This window comes from Centropristis striata, chromosome 3, assembly GCF_030273125.1.
Source record: "Centropristis striata isolate RG_2023a ecotype Rhode Island chromosome 3, C.striata_1.0, whole genome shotgun sequence".
In the NCBI taxonomy this organism is placed as follows: Eukaryota; Metazoa; Chordata; class Actinopteri; order Perciformes; family Serranidae; genus Centropristis; species Centropristis striata.
The window spans coordinates 44,794,713-44,813,105 of NC_081519.1; the positions used below are offsets into that span (position 1 = coordinate 44,794,713).

Consider the following 18,393-nt stretch of genomic DNA (forward strand, 5'->3'; position numbering starts at 1 on the left):
TGTTCCCCTCTTCAGATACAAACACCGCACATGTTTACAGAAAGAGAATTATAGTTCACATTAGAGCTTTTATTGCTTCGAAAAGGCTTTAAATAAAAATCTTTCCGAGCTGAAAATTGTGAGATACCCCTCTTCATTGACAGACATATCATTAACGGCTGTTGGCAATCTAGAATGATGACAACGGTTTCGCGTTAATCAATAAATGTATAGATATTTCTTTATTAATAACCCCTCATAATTAATCATGACCATAAATAAACGAACCGGCATAATTTTCTCGGTTTTATTTATTTATGTTTTGTTTTTTCCCCACAGCGGAACGTTTCTGTTCTTGCGGAAACAGGGGCGGAACGGACAGTCGGCAGCCCCGCAGCCCCGGACAGAGTTAACGGTAACACCAGCTGGATACATGTGAGGTAAACATTTGTTGGTTTTTCTGTCGATGTGAACTAAACTGTTAGTTTGATCGCGATAACTCTGTCAGCTCCGTAATGAAGCATTTTATTTAGAGGCAGGAGGTTATTTAGACTCTATCTGTCGCTTACAAAGACTCAGTGAAGATCTGAAACTAGGACTTTTCCTGCTTTACTGACCTCTGGCTCACACTCACTTACTCTCATTTGCACTATTTTTTTATATTTGCTACTGTCCAACTGTATATTATTACCTCATACCTCACCTCGTATTCGTACTATACCACTATCTGTGCTGTCCATATGCATGCAAACATCATATTTATATCATATCTCCAGCTGTTCATTCTGTACTTACCCTTTGCAATATATGTCTTTATCCTTGTTATATATATTAGTAAATAGATACATATGTGTATATATGTAACCACAGTGTGACAAACTGAATTATTGCACATGAAAAGGAATTACCATGATATTCTGGTGCATACTTGCTACAATAAACATAGTAAGAGAAAAGAAAAAGGGTATAAATATATGTTAAAGAATGAAGAGAGCTGTACAGTGTTTTATAATGAAGACGATAGAGTGCAAAGTATTGACAAACTAATGTAAAATATTTTAAACTGCAAATGCTTTGAGGGGATAACCTGGAATAAAGTGGAATTACAAAGTTAGACATGCCTTTTAATCCATTATCAGAATTAAAATTTAGTACATTTCTGGTTGATCAAGTAATCATTGATGAATCAAACTTCACTGAAACGTCTCTGGTTCATCAGTCTTCATGATCTGCTGATGACTAACTGAACTTCTGTCTGTTGTCCGTCAGTGACATCGTTGCCGTGGCTACGGAGCGATGAAGCGGCTGTACATCGGCGGGTTGAGCCACACGGTCACCCAGAAGGATCTGAAGGATCGATTCGGAAAGTTTGGAGATGTGGAGGATGTGGAGCTCCGGACCAGGAGAGACGACGAGGGTCAGGAATCTAATATTAGGACTCTTTGTTATTAGTTTCCTCACAGAGAAACATCCAAATCAGTGAACGATCTCTGACACTTCAGCTCTATAATACACTAAAATAAATTACACAGGGAGTGTGACACTACTGGCCTACTGAAAATGTACAACAACACTTTAAAACTTGTCACAAAGACCTAGTAGGGCTGCACAATATCTTTCTAAATGAGTAATGGTAACAGCAGGTAAACACTTCATAGTCTATACAAAATAAAATAGTCTTCTCAACCTCATGGCTACAAATGTGCCTATGTACATATATGTATATGTATTTATAGATATTTCTCAGTGACCTGCATGTGTTTTGACTCTTGCTGTTCTCCTGCAGGAGTTCCTTATAAAACATTCGGCTACATTAACATCAACATTTCAGACGCCGACCTGAAGAAATGTGAGTGAAATGAATTATTCTCGTCTCTGAAACAAGACAGAAGAATGAACATCACTGTGCAATTCTGTTTGTTGTGTTGGTGTGTTTTACCTCATGTTTACCATCAGGACATCTGAGCTTGTGTTATATATATCTATCTGTTATATATATATATATATATATATATATATATATATAGATATGTATCATCGGTATGTGTTTCCTCTGCAGGTATGACGGTGCTGAATAAATCCAAATGGAAAGGAGGAACTCTGCAGATTGAAAACGCTAAGGAGAGTTTCCTGCACAGGTACATATCACTTCATCATCAAAGTCTGCAGAAAGTCTAATATTGACCTATTAAACTATTATCCTGTGATTTTTCAGGGGAAAGTGTCTCCTTTGGTTCTACCTGATCCCAGTAGTGTTGAGTTAGTGGTATTAATATTTCTGTGTCCAGGCTGGCTGAGGAGCGTCAGACGGCGGTGCAGCAGCTTCAGCAGCTGGCGGCTGAAGACCAGAGACAGAAGATGTTGGACTCTCTGAGCAAAGCCGGCGTCGACAACTTCACCATGAAGTCAGCGGTGCCGGGGACCGAAATACCAGGACACAAGGTCTGTTCTTATAGGAGACACTATTCAGATAATGCCAGTCTCTAATAACACCCAGTTCAGACACTTTATTAGGTTCTTCATCTCATAAAGTGGCTGGTGAGCGTATACGTGCTGCAACACATTTAGTAGGGTGCAATAATCTGTGTAGCCAACAACAATAACTTTTAAGATAAATGAGTTTCATAATGCAGAGGACGGAGGTGTGACTGTGTGTCTTGTTGCAGGACTGGGTGGTCAGTAAGTTCGGCCGCGTCCTCCCCGTCCTGCAGCTCAGGAGTCAGAGAGGCAGCAGAGCTCGGACGGTGAAGTACGACCCGTCCAAGTTCTGCCACAACATCCGTAAGCTGGACCGGACCACCACCACCACCACGGAGGAGGAGGAGGAGCAGACCCCCGTCAGCCAGCTCACATGGGACGTCCCGGGGGGGGACGATGACATCAGCAGGAAGAGGAGGGGGGAGTTTCCTCCGTACAGACCGCCGACACGCAAGAAGAGCCGGGAGACGAGCAGCATAGAGACCCAGAAGGATCCGGGCAGAACCAGGTAACCATCAAACATAAAGGTTCCACTGGTTCTCTGGTTTCCAAACCTTCCTGTTGTTTATCTAAAGTCTCTGCTAGTTTCCAAGATTTTCTATGGGCTGAAACATGTGCCACCAGAAACTGAATTTGAATTATTTATAGTTGAATTTGAATTGCTTAACTTGAATAATTGCATTAAAAAACTGAATTTGAATCACATAATAATAATAATAATATAATAATTTAATTTGTATTGAATAAAAAAAGACACAAAACAACCAAAAATAGACGCAAAAATTACTCAAAAAGACATAAAATGACTAAAACATAGATGCAAAAATGACTAAAAAAGAATTGTAATTTTTACCTGAATTATTTTGGGTCAACTTAATTCACGTTCCTCTATTAATTTCTGCTGGTATTTTAGATGCTCCTTTTAGGTTTGGTCAAGAACAATTCTGAATATTTTCGGTCTTTTGAGGATTCAAGTATTAAGATTATCAGTAACTTGATCCACTTCTGGAAGGTCAAAGTGTCATTCTGCTCCTATCAACCCGTCTCCTCCTCCTCCTCCTCCTCCTCCTCTCAGGTGTGATCCTCCTGCTGACTCCTTCGTTCCCTCTGAGCTCCATCAGTTGACTAACGGACACCAGCCGTCGCTCCTCAGAGCTCCTCAGAGCAGACGGCAGCATGTGACCGACAGCGACGTCGACTCAGACGAGGAGATCCGCAGAATGGTGGCGGCCCAGAACACCTCCCATAATGCACTGCTGCAGGAGGAGGAGGAGCTGGAGGTGGTCGGACTCGACTACCTGGAGAAGACGAGTCGTCAGCAGCACAAAGGTAACGTTATGAAGCTGTCTCATCAATTTTTCTTTACAGAGAGTCAAGTCACGTCAATTTTATTTATGGGATAACTTGGGATAACTCTGACTAGACCTGTCACCATAATTACTGTATCCAGAGGAGTTTTTCCCTATTAAAGGGTTTTTGAGGAGTTTTTCCCTATTAAAGGGTTTTTGAGGAGTTTTTCCCGTTAAAAGGGTTTTTGAGGAGTTTTTCCCGTTAAAAGGGTTTTTGAGGAGTTTTTCCCTATTAAAGGGTTTTTGAGGAGGTTTTCCCTATTAAAGGGTTTTTGAGGAGATTTTCCCTATTAAAGTGTCTTTGAGGAGTTTTTCCACGTTAAAAGGGTTTTTGAGGAGTTTTTCCCGTTAAAAGGGTTTTTGAGGAGTTTTTCCCTATTAAAGGGTTTTTGAGGAGGTTTTCCCTATTAAAGGGTTTTTGAGGAGATTTTCCCTATTAAAGTGTCTTTGAGGAGTTTTTCCACGTAAAAAAAGGGTTTTTGAGGAGTTTTTCCCGTTAAAAGGGTTTTTTGAGGAGTTTTTCCTGGCTGATGTGAGGGTCTAAGGACAGAGGGAGTCGTATCATGTAGAGTCTGTGAAGCCCTTTGAGGCAAATCTGTCATTTGTGATTTTGGGCTATAACTCTGGGATCTTGAGTTTCAATCAGCTGTAAATGTGACTCACTTTTGCTTTGACACATTTTTTTTGTGTTTCCAGGAGGAGCGGAGGAGGACGAGGAGGAGAACGACTACGACTCTGCAGACACAGATGAACTCTTCGCCTCCAGGAAACCTCTTCCTCCTCTTCCTCCTCCTCCTCCACCACCACAGGAGAGACTCACTGTACCTGCTGCAGATCGTCTCTCAGGAGCCGAAGAAAAGAAGAGAGCGATGAAGAAGAAGAAGAAAAGTAAAGCTGGAGAGGAAGAGGACGAGTCAGATGATGAAGAACACGTCACCTCCAGGAAACCTTCCTCCTCACAGCAGAGAGGAGAGTCTGTGAAACAGAGTTCTCAGAGCAAAAGTCAGAAGAAAAAACCTCCGTCTTCAGAGTCAGACAGTGATGAAGATGAGGAAGATGATGAAGAAAACGTCACCTCCAGGAAACTTTCCTCCTTAAAGCAGAAAGGAGAGTCTGTAAAACAAAGTTCTCAGAGCAAAAGTCAGAAGATAACGGTCCTTCCTGTAAAACCGCCGTCCTCAGAGTCAGACAGTGATGAAGATGAGGAAGAGGAGGATGAAGATGAGGAGGAGGAGGAGGAGTCAGAACCAGCTGATTCCAGCTCTGAGTCTGATTATGACTCCATGTTCTCTAACGTCACCCGTCTGGAGATCTCCTTCTCTGATCTTCAGAGGCTGGCTGAAGAACACCAGCAGACCTCTGAGACTACATCTCCCAGCATGCTCAGCACCTCCTCCGGACTACAAACTGACCTCAAGAAACCTCCCAAGAAGGGCACCACGCCGGAGGAGATCCTGGCCTCCCTCCTGGAGGAGGACAGCAGCGAGGAGGAGGAGCAGAGGAGCAACAAGAAGAAGAAGAAGAAAAGGAAAGCTGTCGTCTCAGCGCCGCTGCCGGCCTTCCAGGGGATGAGAGCGCTGGAGGAGGGAGGAGAAACAGAGGAGAGAGGGAGGAGACAGGAGGAGGAGGAGGAGGAGGAAGAGGAGGAGAGAAGAGGAGGTCAGGTTAAAAAACTGAAGCTGGACGCTGAAGCTCCTCAGATGAACCACAAAGCAACAGACAGCAAAACCAGAGGACAGAAACACAAAGAGGAGGAGGAGGAGGAGGAGGAGGAGGCCAATCAGACAGTTCTTCCAGCTAAAGCAGCAGCTTCATCTTCATCCTACAGCTCCTCCTCTGAGGAGGACGAGCAAAAGATGATTTCAGGTAAAGCTGCTGTGAAAACAGCACCTCCTGCTGCTGCTCCTCACAGTGAGTCCTCCTCCAGTGAGGAGGAGGAGGAGGAGGAGCAGCAGGCTCCTGCCCGGGTGGCGTTAGGAGCTCAGGAGGAGCAGCAGCGTCAGAAGGAGGCCAACATGAGGAGGCTGGCTGCCGTCCAGCAGAGACAGAAAGAAGCTGAAGAACACAAGAAGATGATCCAGGGAGCTCTGAAGAACCTGGTGGGTCCACAGGGGTCAGGGGTCAAGGGGGGGGAAACCAGGAGGAGGGTCAGAGGTCAGAGGGGGGGGGGGGGTCCAGGTCTGGTCAGAGGGGGTCGTTCAGGTTTAGCTCTGTGGTTCAGTGGGGGCTAAAGTGGAATTTTTTACTATGTTTTAATTATAAGAAAACCAAAAGTGGATAAATTAAAAATTATAGTCAAATCAAAATGACTTTATTTATCTGAGGGTAAATCCAGTGAGTCAGTTGTCTCTGTTAGATAGATGGCTTTCTGTGATTTTACATATTTTTGGGGGTAATTTAAAAAAACATTTTTGGTAATTTTACATCCTTTTTTGGTTAATTTTACATATTTATGGGGGTAATTTAAAAAAAAAAAATTGGTAATTTTTACAATTTTTTTTTGTAATTTTATATATTTTCTGGGGTGATTTTACATATTTTTTGGGGTAATTTTACATATTTTTTTGGGTAATTTTACATATTTTTTGGGGTGATTTTACATCTTTTTGAATTTTACATATTTTTTGTGGTAATTTTATTTTATATGTTTTAGTCCAGTGAGTGTTATCTCTGTTAGAATGAGACAGCCTGTTGGCTGTAGGAGAGAATAATAATAATAATAATAGGAGAGAAGGATCTTTATCACTAAAACAAATGGAAAATATGATCCAGGTTGAAAAGTAATAACGTTTCCTTTCAGTTTGCATTAAATGATTCATCATAAAGTTCTCATTCTGACTCTTTGATGATCGACTGATCACTCATCTTAAGATAAAGCTGCAATAATAGAGTTTTTTAAATATTAAAGTGTATTTAGAGTATTAAAATGATTTAAAGTTGTGTTTAACACAGTATCTGTCTCCATCAGGATGCTCCAGCAGCAGGAGGAGCAGGGAAACACATCGTCTTCGGCTCTGATGATGATGATGATGATGAAGCAGCTAAACAGCAGACGAGCTCAAAGAAGACGCTGCTCCAGGACGGCCAATCAGAGGAGGAGAACGGCACAAAACAAAAGGTGAGTTCAGAGAATAGAATATCTTTATTGTCATGGTGCAAAATTAAGTGCAATACTCTATTTTACTATGTAAAAACACAGAGTATAAAACATAAATAAAACAGATAAAAGGGATAAAAAACATGACAGACATGAAAACAATGACTTCATGAGATCATTTAATGCTGTAATTATCTTTGAATAAAAGCAGTTTTTTAGTCTGTTTGTGTGTGATTTCATTGTTCTGAACCTCCTGCATGAGGAGAACCGTTAGAAAAAGACTTGATCAGGTTAGTTTTAGTTTAGAATCTACCTGTGGATTTATGTTAATGAAAAAAATTGATTAATTCATCATTATTCACCTAAAAACATATGAAACAAAGTGACAGGAAGCTCTAAACCAGCTGTGTGTGTGTGTGTGTGTGTGTGTGTGTGTGTGTGTGTGTGTGTGTGTAGCCTTCAGGTCCTCGTCTGTTCGGTGGCAGTGAGGATGAGGAGGATGGTGATGAAGAGGACAGCAGGTTTGACGTCAGACCTCAGTTTGAAGGACGAGCAGGACACAAGGTGAGATATTATATAATATAATATATATATATATATATATATATATAATTTAATGATGATATCTGAGGCTTCCACTTGTTGATGTTTTTAGTTTTATTCTGCTTTCTGTCTTTTATTGTCATGTGGAAGTGATTGTGTTGTTGTTCTGCTGCTTTAATGACATTAAAGATTATATTCTATTCTAAAAGATGAGAAATATACACTCTAATAAATAAAACATTGGGTCTACAACAAAAAGTGTGTTAACGTTTTCCACTAGAATGTTTCAGTTAAGCCTTAAAAACTGCTGATATTACTTTAACTCAAAGCAATGTTTTGGTCAATTACTTTTTCTAAGTCACATGAAGTATTAAAGTTAACAATCACCAGTAAAAAGTCTACTAACAGTATCTCAGAACTTGATTTTGTATTTCACAGCAATATATATATTAAAGTAATGACTACAGGTCCTCTGAATGAGTGTTTACAGTGTACAAACTACATCAAATATAATGAAACACCGTGATAGTAACCTGTAATACGTGCGTTTCTCTGTTCCTCCAGCTGATGGCGCTGCAGTCTCGCTTCGGAGCCGATCAGCGTTTCAGGATGGACTCTCGCTTCCTGGAGGAGGAGGAAGGAGCTGAGGAGGAGGAGGAGTCAGGTGAGGAGTTAACTTCTATTAAAAACCATAAATATGATAGTTGTTGTTGTTGTTTTAAGTGTTTTTACTGACAGACTGATGATTTGACTAAAATGTTGAGATGAAGCTGCAGCAGCTCCTCCAGAGATCATTCTGAGGATTAATTCTGAGGATTATTCTGAGGATCATTCTGAGGATTAATTCTGAGGATCATTCTGAGGATCATTCTGAGGATTAATTCTGAGGATCATTCTGAGGATCATTCTGAGGATTAATTCTGAGGATCATTCTGAGGATTCATTCTGAGGATCATTCTGAGGATTCATTCTGAGGATCATTCTGAGGATTAATTCTGAGGATCATTCTGAGGATTAATTCTGAGGATCATTCTGAGGATTAATCCTGAGGATTAATTCTGAGGATCATTCTGAGGATTAATTCTGAGGATCATTCTGAGGATTAATTCTGAGGATCATTCTGAGGATTAATCCTGAGGATTAATTCTGAGGATCATTCTGAGGATTAATTCTGAGGATCATTCTGAGGATTAATTTTGAGGATTAATTCTGAGGATTAATTCTGAGGATCATTTTGAGGATTAATTCTGAGGATTAATTCTCAGCAGTTAAATGGCTTTTAGACGTCTTCTGAAACATTTTATAGAGATGAAGTTCTTTGCTAGATGGGAAAAGTTACGAATCCATCATTTAGTCCCTAAATTGAACAACAAGAACAAGAAGTTCTGGCTCTGAAGTGAAACCTTTAGATTAGGGGTCTCAAACTTGCGGCCCGCGGGCCAATTGTGGCCCTCGTGACGATATTTTGTGGCCCCCACCTTGATATGAAAGTTTAATGTGAGTTTTATATGAATGGCATTTTACCGTGTTGTGTGTGGAAGGTCCCTTTAATTACTTTTTTGGTCATTTTGTGTCTTTTTTTTTTAAACAATTTTGTCTTTTTTAATAATTTTGTCTTTTTTTGGTAATTTTGTGTCTTTTTCTGGTAATTTTGTCTTTTTTTTTAATAATTTTGTGTCTTTTTGGCAAATTTGTGTCTTTTTTGGATAATTTTGTGTCTTTTTTTATAATTTTGTGTCTTTTTTGGGTCATTTTGTGTGTTTTTTGGATCAGTTTGTCTTTTTTTGGTCATTTTTTGTCTTTTTTAGTAATTTTGTGTCTTTTTTTTGGTCATTTTGTGTCTTTTTTGGTCATTGTGATTCTGAGTTTGGGACCCCTGCTTTAGTCTCCTCCTGGTGAATGAACTGAGTGTTGTTGTGTTCAGAGATGAAGAGGAGGAGCGTGAGTGAAGACGAGGAGGCTCTGGAGGAGGAGAAGAAGAAGAACCTGTCCATCCTGCAGAGCGTCCTGGGCAGCAGCAGCCTGCAGACCAGCAGCAAGACGCCCAGCAGGACCAAAACCTTCAGGTCAGCAGGACCAGAACCCAGAACCACTCAGAGAGTCTCTGGACACTAGATCCTAGAGAAGAGATGAATAACAACACTAGATCCTAGAGAAGAGATGAATAACAACACTAGATCCTAGAGAAGAGATGAATAACAACACTAGATCCTAGAGAAGAGATGAATAACAACACTAGATCCTAGAGAAGAGATGAATAACAACACTAGATCCTAGAGAAGAGATGAATAACAACACTAGATCCTAGAGATGAGTAACAACACTAGATCCTAGAGAAGAGATGAATAACAACACTAGATCCTAGAGAAGAGATGAATAACAACACTAGATCCTAGAGAAGAGATGAACAACAACACTAGATCCTAGAGAAGAGATGAGTAACAACACTAGATCCTAGAGAAGAGATGAGTAACAACACTAGATCCTAGAGAAGAGATGAATAACGACACTAGATCCTAGAGAAGAGATGAATAACAACACTAGATCCTAGAGAAGAGATGAATAACAACACTAGATCCTAGAGAAGAGATGAATAACAACACTAGATCCTAGAGAAGAGATGAGTAACAACACTAGATCCTAGAGAAGAGATGAGTAACAACACTAGATCCTAGAGAAGAGATGAGTAACAACACTAGATCCTAGAGAAGAGATGAATAACAACACTAGATCCTAGAGAAGAGATGAATAACAACACTAGATCCTAGAGAAGAGATGAATAACAACACTAGATCCTAGAGAAGAGATGAATAACAACACTAGATCCTAGAGAAGAGATGAGTAACAACACTAGATCCTAGAGAAGAGATGAATAACAACACTAGATCCTAGAGAAGAGATGAATAACAACACTAGATCCTAGAGAAGAGATGAATAACAACACTAGATCCTAGAGAAGAGATGAATAACAACACTAGATCCTAGAGAAGAGATGAATAACAACACTAGATCCTAGAGAAGAGATGAGTAACAACACTAGATCCTAGAGAAGAGATGAATAACGACACTAGATCCTAGAGAAGAGATGAATAACAACACTAGATCCTAGAGAAGAGATGAATAACAACACTAGATCCTAGAGAAGAGATGAATAACAACACTAGATCCTAGAGAAGAGATGAACAACAACACTAGATCCTAGAGAAGAGATGAGTAACAACACTAGATCCTAGAGAAGAGATGAATAACGACACTAGATCCTAGAGAAGAGATGAACAACAACACTAGATCCTAGAGAAGAGATGAACAACAACACTAGATCCTAGAGAAGAGATGAATAACAACACTGTGTTTGTGTTCCAGAGACGTGTCGGCGCTGCACTACGACCCCAGCAGAGAGGAACACGCTGCCTTTGAGACCAACACACACCAAACCAAGAAGGAGAGGTAACACACACACACACGCACACACACACTATCTAATAACACACTGGTCTAGAACCAATAACATGTTGGACCCTTCAGTGACTGTTTCAGTCATTAACAGAATGAAAAGTAGTTCAGGGACATCTCAGAAAATTAGAATATTGTGAAGAAGTTTGTGAGTCCACAGTTGGTATTTTGTGACTCTTTTGGTAAATTTATGTCTCTTTTTGGTCTTTTTTTGTGTATTTTTTGGTCATTTTTGTGTATTTTTGGGTAATTTTTGCATCTATTTTCGGTCATTTTATGTATTTTCTTTGTTATGTTGTGTCTCTTTTGGTAATTTTATGTCTTTTTTTGGTCATTTTTGTGTATGTTTTGGTAATTTTTGCATCTATTTTTGGTCATTTTATGTATTTTCTTTGTTATGTTGTGTCTCTTTTGGTATTTTTATGTCTTTTTTTGGTCATTTTGTGTATTTTTTTGTCATTTTTGTGTATTTTTGGGTAATTTTTGCATCTATTTTTGGTCATTTTATGAAGTTCAAGTTTCAGAGAGAATGAAAACACTAAACTCAGTGTCTCAGTATAAAATGAGAATATTGTGAAGAAGTTCAATTTTGGAGTCCACAGTTGGTATTTTGTCTCTCTTTTTTGGTCATTTTATGTATTTTTTTGGTCATTTTTGTGTATTGTTTGGTAATTTTTGCATCTATTTTTGGTCATTTTATGTATTTTCTTTGTTATGTTGTGTCTCTTTTGGTAATTTTATGTCTTTTTTTGGTCTTTTTTGTGTTTGTTTTTTTGGTAAATTTTGCATCTATTTTTGGTCATTTTGTGTCTTTTTTTTACACAGGTACATCTCAAAAAATTTGAATATCATGAAAAAGTTCAATATTTGTTGTCAATCATTTCAGAAAGTGAAACTCATACATTACATAGATTCATTACACATAGAGTGAAATATTTCAAGCCTGTTTTTATTGTAATTTTGATGATTCTGGCTTAGAGAGAATGAAAACACTAAACTCAGTGTCTCAGTATAAAATGAGAAAATTGTGAAGAAGTTCAATTTTGGAGTCCACAGTTGGTCTTTTCTCTCTTTTTTGGTCATTTTATGTCTTTTTTTTGTAATTTTTGTGTCTTTTTTTGTAATTTTTGCATCTATTTTTGGTCATTTTGTGTAATATTTTACACAGGTACATCTAAAAACAATTTGAATATCATTCGTTTCTCATGTTTTGGTTTTCTTCACAGCAAGTCAGCCAGGAGGAAGAGGAGGGAGGAGGAGGAGAAGCTCCCGGAGGTCTCCAAGGAGATCTACTACGACGTGTCTGGAGACCTGAAGGCCGTCTTCGGTCAGAACAAGAAGGAAGAAGAAGAAGAAGCTGGAGGAGAGGAGAAGACAAACTGGGACCAGGAGGAGGAGGAGGAGGAGGAGGAGGAGGAGGAGGAGGAGGATAACCAGGAGGAGGAAGGAGAGGCGTCTCTCCTCTCAGCTGACCCAGGAGCAGAGAAGGAGAAAGAGGAGGCGTCTGGGTTCAAGTTCTCCTTCTTTGGAGACGAAGCAGAAACAGGAAGTGGAGAACCAGGTGAGTTGTGTCTCAGGTGTTCATCTCAGGCTGTCAGAGGAACAAACAACATGTTTATCTTTTATAAATCTCTCTTCCAGCCGAGTACAAGGTGGAGAACATCCAGGCCCCGAAGGTGTCCTGGCAGCAAGACCTACGCTTCCAGGACAGCAGCTCAGAGGAGGAGGAGGAGCAGGAGGAGCAGGAGGAGCAGGAGGAGCAGGAGGAGCAGAGCACCGTCACCACTGCTGCAGCCACAGAGTGAGAAAAATTATTATTAAATCCTGTGTGTTTTTACCAGCGCTGCAACTGATACGGGGTCATTTTCTGTCTTTTTTTGGTCATTTTTGCATCTATTTTTGGTCATTTTCTGTCTTTTTTTAGAATATCATAAAAAAGTTCAATATTTTTTGTCAATCATTGTAGAAAGTAAAACATTACATTATATAGATTCATTACACACAGAGTGAAATATTTCAAGCCTGGTCGTCACCACTGCTGCAGCCACAGGGTGAGAAAAATTAATATTAAATACTGCAGCTGATACGGGGTTACCTTTGTTTTTTTATTATTAAACGCACTGTAATATATATTTGAGAGCAAATCTATCGACACTGCAGATAGAAAATGTTGTGTTTTTTGCAAGTTAAAAAAAAAAATGTATTATTGTGGATCAAAAACTCTTGAATGTGCAAACAAATCTTGACATTTGAGAAACTATAATCAGTAAATATTTGACTGGAATAGTGAAGCAGTTAACAGTTGCAATGATGTTTTTGTTTCTGGACAAATAGATGAATCAGATATTGGTTTGAGGATGAGACGTAATGGATCATTGACTGTGTGAAGAATGAGGGAAACCTGCCTACTTAACGTCTTTATGCACCATAACTCCTAAAATATAGACTTTTACAGAGCAGAACAGTTAAAATGCATTTAGATTAAATTAAATATCATCTGATTGTGTCTGTTTTTGTTCCTGTTGACAGAGAGAAAACTCCTTCACAGAGCGATCTGTTCTTCTTCCACTCTGGAGACGTCAGACTCTCAGGTAGATCAACATCATCTCTCACCTCTCTACATTCCTTTAGTTTAGTTTATTGGTTGGTTTGAAACAGGGACCAGGTACAAGGTTCATTCATTACGTGCAGTTAAAAACATGGCTGCTACCAGATTAAAGCTAAAAGCTCATTTCCATCTGTGTGATATTATCACAAACATTTTTAACTAATTATTATCTGAAATATAGTTTCATGGTCATACAGCACAAAGACAAGATATTGAGATAAAATGTGGCAAAGTGTTTGTTGTTTTAATATACACTCATTATGAATTTGTGTTCCGTTTTTATTTATCCATTGTTATTATTATTATTAGGGACCGAGCACTAACGGTGCGAGGACCCTATTGAAATTGGTCCGTTTTTTTTATTCTTCTCCCAAATGAATCGCCTTTTTGGGGGCTTTATCATATTCAAAAACTCACCATTTTTGGAATATACGTCAATCTCCCTGTAAATTTACGTATTCTAGTATTCGCTGGAATTGGCGTGGCAAAATGACTCACTAGCGCCCCCTAAATTTCATATCCTCCCACTGGTTTGTCGGAGACGCATGAAATTTGGTACATACGTGTATCATGGGAAGACGCACCAAAAAGTCAGTGGAAGCCATGTCCTAAAACGTACAGGAAGTCGGCCATCTTGGATCGAATATGGAATTTTTTCCATTTCCAGGTCGCATACTTTAACGAACTCCTCCTACAGATTTCACCCGATCGACTTCACACTTGGTCAGTAGCATCACAAGGCCTTTGGGATCAAAAGTTGTATAAATCTTTACCGTCGGTCACACTATGTGGGCGTGGCATGGCGGCAAAATATGGCGTCTCGCCATAAAACACGAGATCGTAATAACTTTTCCATTCTTTGTCCAATCTGTTCCAAACTTCTCATGCTTCATCACAGTCCAGCCCTTAACACTTCTACATGACAATATTTCATAAAGCCCCACCCCTTATGCTTAATCCACGCCCCCTTTCATAAAATGACCACGTTGCATACTTTAACGAACTCCTCCGACAGATTTCATCCGATTTACTCCAAACTTGGTCAGTACCATCACAAGGGCTTTGGGATCAAAAGTTGTATAAATCTTTACCACCTGTCACACAATGTGGGCGTGGCATGGCGGCAAAATATGGCGTCTCGCCATAACACACCAGACAGTATAACTTGCCCGTACATTGTCCCATCTGTCCCAATTTTCTCACAGGTGATGAGGGTCCAGCCCTGAACACACCCACATGTAAATTTTGACACACAGTCATAGCGCCCCCCGATGGCAACAGGAAGTAACCCAATTGACTTCAAACTTGGTCAGTACCATCACAAGGCCCTTGGGATCAAAATTTGTATAAATCTTTACCGCCTGTCACACTATGTGGGCGTGGCATGGCGGCAAAATATGGCATCTTGCCATCTAACACCAGACTGTATAACTTGACCATACATTGTCCAATCTGTCCCAAATTTAACATACGTGATTAGGGTCCAGCCCGGGACACACCCACGGGTCAATAGTGACACACAGTCATAGCGCCCCCTGCTGGCAACAGGAAGTAACATGTTTTACACCTACCAAGTGCACAGTAGTAGGAGACATGCAATTTGGTACGCATAGGGACTGAGCCCACATCGCTGCGTCCGACGTGCCCTCCCCTGACAACACCTCCCCCGACGGCTCCACTCTGCGAGGGCCCGTTCAGTACTGCGCGCAGTCCTAGTTATTATCATTATTATTATTATTATTATTATTATTAATATAATGATTATGAATATTATTATTATTAATATAATGATTATGAATATTGTTATTATTATTAACATGATTATGAATATTACTATTATTATTATTATTATTATTATTAATATTAATATTAATATAATGATTATGAATATTATTATTACCATTATTATTATGATTAATGTTAATATTATGATTATGAATATTATTATTGTCTATGTGGAAAACACTCTCTGCTGCTGCACTCTGTGCTATATAAATATTTTATTTTTTACAGTTTTATATTTTTATACTTATACTTTATTCATTCTACAAATACATTGATTCTAACACTTTAATTTAACCCTTTCAGACCCTTCAGGCTGAAAATGTCCACTTCCAAAACAACACGCTAAAAACTTTACAGATTTATATTGTTTTCTACTTTTTTCTGCATAAACCTCTTAATCAACTTCCACCCTGCTCAAAACGACCAAATGTTTAAACATTTTTGGCATTTTAACCCTTTAAATGCCAGTTTGATTACATGATGTCACTGATGTTTTTTTATGAAAAAACATACATTTTCCATATAATAAAGTCTGTCCAATTTATTAACATTGAACAATTAATCCGTGTTAAAATATCAACAAACCAACATGATAAACATCTGGACGCAGCAGCTGACTGAGAACAAGATGATTATTGACATGTAGAAGTGTTTTTTTAACCCAGAGATGATTGTTTCTTCCCTCAGTCATTTTTACATCTCTATTTGGTCATTTTTACATCTATATTTGGTCATTTTTACCTCTATATTTGGTCATTTTTACATCTATCTTGGGTCATTTTTACATCTATCTTTGGTCATTTTTACATCTATATTTGGTCATTTTTACATCTATCTTGGGTCATTTTACATCTATATTTGGTCATTTTTACCTCTATCGTTGGTCATTTTACATCTATCTTTGGTCATTTTTACATCTATCTTTGGTCATTTTTACATCTATCTTTGGTCATTTTTACATCTATCTTTGGTCATTTTTACATCTATCTTTGGTCATTTTTACGTCTATCTTTGGTCATTTTTACATATATCTTTGGTCATTTTTACATCTATCTTGGGTCATTTTTACATCTATCTTTGGTCATTTTTACATCTATATTTGGTCATTTTTACATCTATCTTGGGTCATTTTACATCTATATTTGGTCATTTTTACCTCTATCGTTGGTCATTTTACATCTATCTTTGGTCATTTTTACATCTATCTTTGGTCATTTTTACATCTATCTTTGGTCATTTTTACATCTATCTTTGGTCATTTTTACATCTATCTTTGGTCATTTTTACGTCTATCTTTGGTCATTTTTACGTCTATCTTTGGTCATTTTTACATCTATCTTTGGTCATTTTTACCTCTATATTTGGTCATTTTTACGTCTATCTTTGGTTATTTTTACGTCTATCTTTGGTCATTTTCACATCTATCTTTGGTCATTTTTACATCTATATTTGGTCATTTTTACATCTATCTTTGGTCATTTTTACATCTATCTTTGGTCATTTTTACATATATCTTTGGTCATTTTTACATCTATCTTTGGTCATTTTTACATCTATATTTGGTCATTTTTACATCTATCTTTGGTCATTTTTACATCTATATTTGGTCATTTTTACATCTATCTTTGGTCATTTTTACATCTATATTTGGTCATTTTTACATCTATCTTTGGTCATTTTTACATCTATCTTTGGTCATTTTTACATATATCTTTGGTCATTTTTACATCTATCTTTGGTCATTTTTACATCTATATTTGGTCATTTTTACATCTATCTTTGGTCATTTTTACATCTATATTTGGTCATTTTTACATCTATCTTTGGTCATTTTTACATCTATCTTTGGTCATTTTTACATCTATATTTGGTCATTTTTACATCTATCTTTGGTCATTTTTACATCTATATTTGGTCATTTTTACATCTATCTTTGGTCATTTTTACATCTATATTTGGTCATTTTTACATCTATATTTGGTCATTTTTACATCTATATTTGGTCATTTTTACATCTATCTTTGGTCATTTTTACGTCTATATTTGGTCATTGTGTGTCTGTTTCCTCCGTCAGAGGGTCCCAGGTTGTTCTGTCGCTCCTCCCAGCTGGAGGAGCAGAGGGAGCAGTGGGAGGAGAAGAGGACGGAGCTCAGACAGGTAAATACTCTCTTTAACTTCTTCACAGCAGCTTTAACAGAAACAGTTTTTACCCTGATATATACATTATCAATTGTTTCTGGCCCCAGTTTATGTATGTATGTATGTATAAACATACAGTCATGGAAAAAATGATCAGACCACCTTGTTTTCTTCAGTTTATTCAGATACAACTAAAGGTTCATTTGTTTGGACAAATATAATGATAACAACAAAAATAGCTGTTTATATAATATTGTTAGTTTAACAGCAGTTCTTTGTTTTTTTTCTGGAGAAAGACCTCTCTTTCTTTGAGCTACAGGACAGAATTCCTGACATTATTTTAGATTAAACATAATAAATATTAAAGCTCAGACTGGATGGATTTACTGAAGATATTTTTAACTGTTTCTGTTTCTACAGGAGTACCGCAAGAAACACAAGGACGCCCGCAGGAAGCTGAAGTCCTCCCAGAGGAGCTGAGGATTCTGGGAGCTGAAGTCCTCCCAGAGGAGCTGAGGATTCTGGGAGCTGAAGTCCTCCCAGAGGAGCTGAGGATTCTGGGAGCTGGAGTCTCTTTGTTTCAGTCTGGACTCCAGAATCAGCAGCTGACTCATTGTTTCTCTACTCTCTGTCCTGTTTTGTGGCTCAGACTGATTTAAGCTTCAGCAGGAGACGAGAAATATCAACTAAAGACACAGACGTCTAGAGAAAGTTCAAGATGATCAGATTATGAGATTTATTTTGTATTTTAAAGTAAATATTGAGATATTTTGTGGTGTGTTGAAGCTGCATCTGGTCTGGTTTTCAATGCTGCAAACTAACAATCTGCAGCAGCTTCAGAGGACCATTGTGCTTTAGCAATAGAATAAAAATAATTATGAAAAACTTATATATTTGCCTTGTCATTTTTACATCTATTTTTGGTCATTTTGTGTCTTTTTGGTCATTTTTGCATCTATTTT

General features: G+C 38.3%; 1 protein-coding gene across 2 annotated transcripts; it reads left to right on the plus strand.

Moving 5' to 3' along the window:
- Positions 1-80: 80 nt before the first annotated feature.
- On the plus strand, positions 81-18,320 carry nol8 (nucleolar protein 8). 2 transcript variants are annotated; one of them, XR_009394068.1, is made up of 20 exons: positions 81-207; positions 319-419; positions 1,249-1,396; positions 1,766-1,828; positions 2,039-2,117; positions 2,268-2,421; positions 2,646-2,965; positions 3,533-3,786; positions 4,503-5,905; positions 6,775-6,924; positions 7,360-7,467; positions 8,011-8,110; positions 9,371-9,512; positions 10,810-10,893; positions 12,126-12,460; positions 12,541-12,700; positions 13,429-13,490; positions 17,367-17,449; positions 17,852-17,963; positions 18,000-18,320. XR_009394068.1 is itself a non-coding variant. In XM_059329882.1 (19 exons), the coding sequence occupies exons 3-19, from the start codon at positions 1,276-1,278 to the stop codon at positions 17,909-17,911; spliced, it is 3,678 nt and encodes a 1,225-aa protein (XP_059185865.1). In that variant the 5' UTR covers positions 81-207; positions 319-419; positions 1,249-1,275; the 3' UTR covers positions 17,912-18,320. The 2 variants fall into 2 exon arrangements, 1 of the variants encoding a protein (XP_059185865.1); XM_059329882.1 differs by having other exon boundaries at positions 17,852-18,320.
- The last annotated feature ends 73 nt before the right edge of the window (positions 18,321-18,393 follow it).